This window comes from Carlito syrichta, unplaced genomic scaffold, assembly GCF_000164805.1.
Source record: "Carlito syrichta isolate Samal-C Ts95f unplaced genomic scaffold, Tarsius_syrichta-2.0.1 Scaffold308652, whole genome shotgun sequence".
Taxonomy (NCBI): Eukaryota; Metazoa; Chordata; class Mammalia; order Primates; family Tarsiidae; genus Carlito; species Carlito syrichta.
Window position 1 is genome coordinate 352,870 of NW_007252748.1, and position 4,866 is coordinate 357,735.

Genomic DNA, 4,866 nt, shown 5'->3' on the forward strand with positions numbered 1-4,866 from the left:
GTTACGGTCGCTTTCTTGTCTCTCTCCTCCTTCCACCCCGTCCTGCATCCCAGAAGATGCAATGTGGGAGGAAGAAAAGTCTCCTCCCGGAAAGCATCGGAGTCCAGCTTACTGTCCCCCCTCCCCCCATGTTGTGATGGCAGGTAGTGGTTGTTCACTGGAGCAGGGAGGGTAAAGGAACCTCTCCTCTGCTCCTTAAAACCGGTCAGAACCACCCAAGAATGAAGGACCTTTGGAGTCTCGCAAAGATCCAACCCGAGGGCTTTCCAGGTGGCGATGAGCAAGTTGCTATGTGCAAATGGGTGTCCTTAGAGTTCTAGAACCTGGAGTGGAAGGTCAAAGAGGAAGAAATGGGGAGAGAGAGCAGTGCTGGACCCTAGAAAGGATTAATTCTGAGGGCAGGGACTGGTGAAGCAGGGACATCCGACACATCTCTCCTCCTGTTTCTGTTTGTGTTTGTTTGTGTTAGTTCTAGGCAGTCACTGGATGAGAGAAGACTGGAATCATGTCGGAGTTTTGGTTAATTTCTGCCCCTGGCGACAAAGAAAATTTACAAGCTCTGGAGAGGATGAATACTGTAACCGCCAAGTCCAACCTGTCTTTTAATACCAAGTTCGCTATTCCTGACTTCAAGGTGAGATTCCTGGGGAGGAGGAGGAAGGTGATGGATTGGTGGGGGTGGAGGGGGAGGTGGGGTCAGAGATGGCTAATTCAGGAAGCCACGGAGAAAATAATATGGCAAAGGCAGGACCACTGAAGACAGCCTGAGGTTGAGGGTGGGCAAGGGAGTGGAAGGACTCTGTGGGACTTTACAGGGAGCTCCAGATGGATTGTGGGGACTTGGAGCCACAGGAGAGAGTGGACAGGAGGAGGTTGTGAGTGGCAGCTCGATGCTTCAGCAAGTGGGAAGGGCCTCATACACACACATGAGTTGTCCTCAGGTTCTTCCTGTTTTGTCTGCAACATCTAAGAGGACTGACAACACAGTTGATATGTGCGGGCTTGGAGGGCTTCAACCTGGATTGTACTCTTGACTTGGGGGCAGGGAGGAAACTCAGGATCCTCTGGTCATGATGGAAGGGAAGGAAGGGGATTTAGTGGTAGAAGGAGGTTTGGGTCCCGCCTGGGTGTATGAGGACTCTTTTAGTGGAGGGCAGAATTAAAATGAAACACATTAGAGAGACACATACAGTCCTTTTAATTCAGAAAGAGTGGGCCATTTCTGGTGCTTCCTAAGGCTGTGAGTTTCCACTAAAGCATGCTTCCTGACCACGTGGTACAGGGGCTGGCGAAATGGCACTAATAGCCCATGACCTCCTCTTGGAGTAAACCGCCCTATAATCCTCCTCTGAACCTCAGTTTGCTCCGCTGCCAAAGAGGCTGCCTTGCCTCATCAGCTGCCGTAGTTATGGCTCCCCCACCTGCTGGCATTTAGTGAGCATTTAGTGAGCACAGAGATACTGTGGAAGGTAGGCCATTCTACATCCACCAATCATTTTACTACACGCAGGGCACCGTACTAGACTCTAGAAGGCACAAAGATAAAGAAAAAAGACACAGCCCCTGCCCAAGTTGCTTGAAAAGAAGCCACTTCACTTAGTAGAGGTGACAGGTGTCATCGCTTCCTAGTGACTTCATAATATCTGGTTGGTGGTGTCACACCTTTTCTTTAGCAAACCTTTTCTTTCTGATTCTGGGAAAAGACCTCTCAATGCAATTTTGGACATTGTAGTCATTTCCACACTAAGAAACAGATCATAAGTAATCTGGAAAGGACCTCCACAAATGATGAAGTGGGAGGAAGAGCTGCCCTCTTCTCCAGCACGCCCATGGTTAATTAAAGCCAAGAAAAACACCGAAAGGGATTGGTTAGACTCTCTTGGCGAGGAAGGGCTTTTAGGCATGAGAACTTCTTTCACTTACTTTCTGGGGATTAGCCACGGGACTAACATTCTCAGAGGAAACTGAGCTACAGTCATATTGTGACATAATGGCCACTCCTTCCTTGGCAGAAATAGTACAGTTTATCCCATTGGCCGAAAAATAACAACAAACAACTACAACAACAACAAACACTCCAAAATCCACTGGTTTCTACCAAGAGTTTTTCCCACTTCCCTGTTTAGTCATTGGTGATGGGCAGCTAAGTCAAACAGGCTGACAAGAGTCCCTGCACTGTTGTTGAAATGGTGGTATGCTTTGCCAGAAAGCCTGCAAGCTTTTGACTTTTTTATGATCCGTCTAGGTGGGGACCTTGGATTCCCTGGTTGGCCTCTCCGATGAGTTGGGGAAACTCGACACCTTTGCTGAAAGGTAAAATATCTCTTATTTACTACACACAAGTGAGAATTTGGCATTGTTGTCAGAGGACACAGTGTTCTTGCTTTGGTTAACCAAAGTATGGACTTGTCTAAACCTGGTCCCAGAATCAGCGGAAAGAGTAGGTCCGTCTGCCTGTGGGTCCTGGGTCTGCCAGTGCTCTCTGGGTCCCTCCCATTGTTTTGTCTGCAGTGTTTTCTAAGGGGCTGTCTTCAACATGAGGATCTTGCACAGGTGCTGAAACTCTTAGCAAGTCATTGGTGTAGTTTCCCCCCGAAGGAAGTTTATTTTTATTTTTTTATTTTTTTGTGTCGGAGTCTCACTCTGTCACTCAGGCTAGAGTGCAGTGACACACTCACAGCCACTGCAGCCTCGACCCGCTGGGCTCAGGCGATCCTTCTGCCTCAGCCTTCCAAGTAGCTGAAACTACCATCATGTGACACCATGCCCAGCTAATTTTTTAAAAAATTTATTGTAGAGATGAGGTCTCGCCATGTTGCCCAGGGTGGTCTCGAACCCATGGACTCAGGCAGTGTTCTCACCTCGTCCTCCCAAAGTGCTAAGATTATAGGCATGAGCCACTGTGCCTAACCGGGAAGTGTATTTTTAGTGATAAGTGCACACAGTAAAAAATTCAAAGTACAAAAGAAGGCCAGTTGCTGTGGCTCATGCCTGGAGTCCCAGCTACTTGGGAGGCTGAGCAGGAGGATTGCTTGAGCCCAGGAGTTCAAAACTAGCCTGGGTAACATAGAGTTTCCCCAGTGCTAAATTTTTTTTTTAATTAGCTGGATCATGGTGGCACACACCTGCAGTCCCAACTACTGGAGAGGCTGAGGTGGGAAGATTCCTTGAGCCCAGGAGGTCAGGGCTATAGTGAGCTATGATTGTGCCGCTCTACTCTAGCCTGGGCAACAGAGCAGGACCCTGTCTCAAACAAAGTACATAGAAGAAGGATATATAGTAGAAATCAAGGTTTTCTCTCACCTCTTTCTTTTTTTCTGTCCCCTAGTTTATTGCCCCTTTTAAAAGCAGTGTTGACCAGGTGTGGTGGCTCAAGCCTGTAATCCCAGCACTTTGGGAGAGGCCAAGACAAGACCAGCCTGGGCAACATGGTGAGACTTTGTCTCTACAAAAAACCAAAAATTAGCTGGGCATGGTAACATGCACCTGTAGTTCCAGCTACCTTGGAAGGCTGAGGCGGAAAGATTGCCTGAGCCCAGCAGGTCAAGGCTGCAGTGACTGTGAGCATGCCACTGCCCTCCAGCCTGGGCAATGAAGTAAGACTCCAACTAAAAAAAAATAATAATAATAATGCAGTGTTACCATAACTTTCCAGGTGAACCTTTCAGAGATAGCCAATACAGGTCCAAATACATGTCTTAACATTAATTTCATACAAATGATAGCATGTATTATACATCTTGCTAAGATATATCAGTTTACTTAACTGATATATATCTTAGAGATGGTTTAATGTCAGTCCATGACTGCACATTCTTTTACTGGCTATATTTCCTTGAATAGATGTACCCTAATATACTTTAATTTCCCCATTGTGGACATTTAAGGTTTCCAGCCTTTTGCTATTAAAACAGTGCTATAATGATTGTTTCATCTTTCCTTCCTTTCTTTCTCTCTCCCACACCCCCCCCTTTTTATTTTTATTTTTATTTTTTTAGTCGGAGTCTCATTCTGTCACTCAGGCTGGAGTACAGTGGCACGCTCATGGCCACCACAGCCTTGACCTGCTGGTCTCAGGTGATCCTTTCACCTCAGCCTTCCAAGTAACTGGAACTACAGGTGTGCACCACCACGCCTGGCTAATTTTTTGATTTATTATAGAGATGAGGTCTCACTAAGTTGCCCAGGCTTGTCTTGAACCCATAGGCTCAAGACAGTCCTTTCACCTCGGGTCCCAGAGTGCTGGGATTATAGATGTGAGCCACTGTGCCCAGTCTGTTTGTTTTTTTTTTAATTTATTGTAGAGCCCAGTTCTTGCCATGCTGCCTAACCCATGGACTCAGACAATCTTTTCCTCTGCCTCCCAAAGTGTTAAGATTATGGGCGTGAGCCACCGTGCCCAACTCCCTCTCTCTCTTTCTCTCGCACTCTCTTTCCTTATCTCTTTCTCTCTCTGTCTCTCTCTTTTCCTCTCTTTCTTCAGAGTCTTGACCTGCTGGACTCAGGCAATCCTTCTGCCTCAGCCTTCCAAGTAGCTGGAACTATAAGAGAGCACTACCACGCCCAGCTAATTTTTAAATTTTTATTGTAGAGACAAGGTCTCATCAAGTTGTCTGGATTGATCTCATACCCCTGGGCTCAGGCAGTCTTCTTGCACCTGCCTGGCAAAGTGCTGGGATTACAGGCATGAGCCACTGTGCCCGGTTCTGACTGTCCTTTTCTCTTTTTTTTTGTTTTTGTTTTTGTTTGGTTTTTTTAATTTTTGAGTTGGAGTCTCACTCTGTGGCCCAGACTGGAGTGCAGTGTCATGCTCCCGGCCACCGCAGCCTCGACCTGCTGGGCTCTGGCGATCCTTCCTCCTCAGCC

At 47.1% G+C, this 4,866-nt stretch overlaps 1 protein-coding gene across 2 annotated transcripts in view; it reads left to right on the forward strand.

Moving 5' to 3' along the window:
- The first annotated feature begins 479 nt into the window (after positions 1–479).
- ATP6V1C2 (ATPase H+ transporting V1 subunit C2) overlaps positions 480–4,866 on the forward strand; it is a 70,354-nt gene continuing 65,967 nt past the window's right edge. For both annotated transcript variants that reach the window (XM_008065538.2, XM_008065537.2), the window contains exons 1-2: positions 480–634; positions 2,246–2,313. In XM_008065538.2, the coding sequence (XP_008063729.1) occupies positions 506–634; positions 2,246–2,313 (197 nt within the window). In that variant the 5' untranslated portion in view covers positions 480–505. The remainder of the gene's footprint in view (positions 635–2,245; positions 2,314–4,866) is intronic.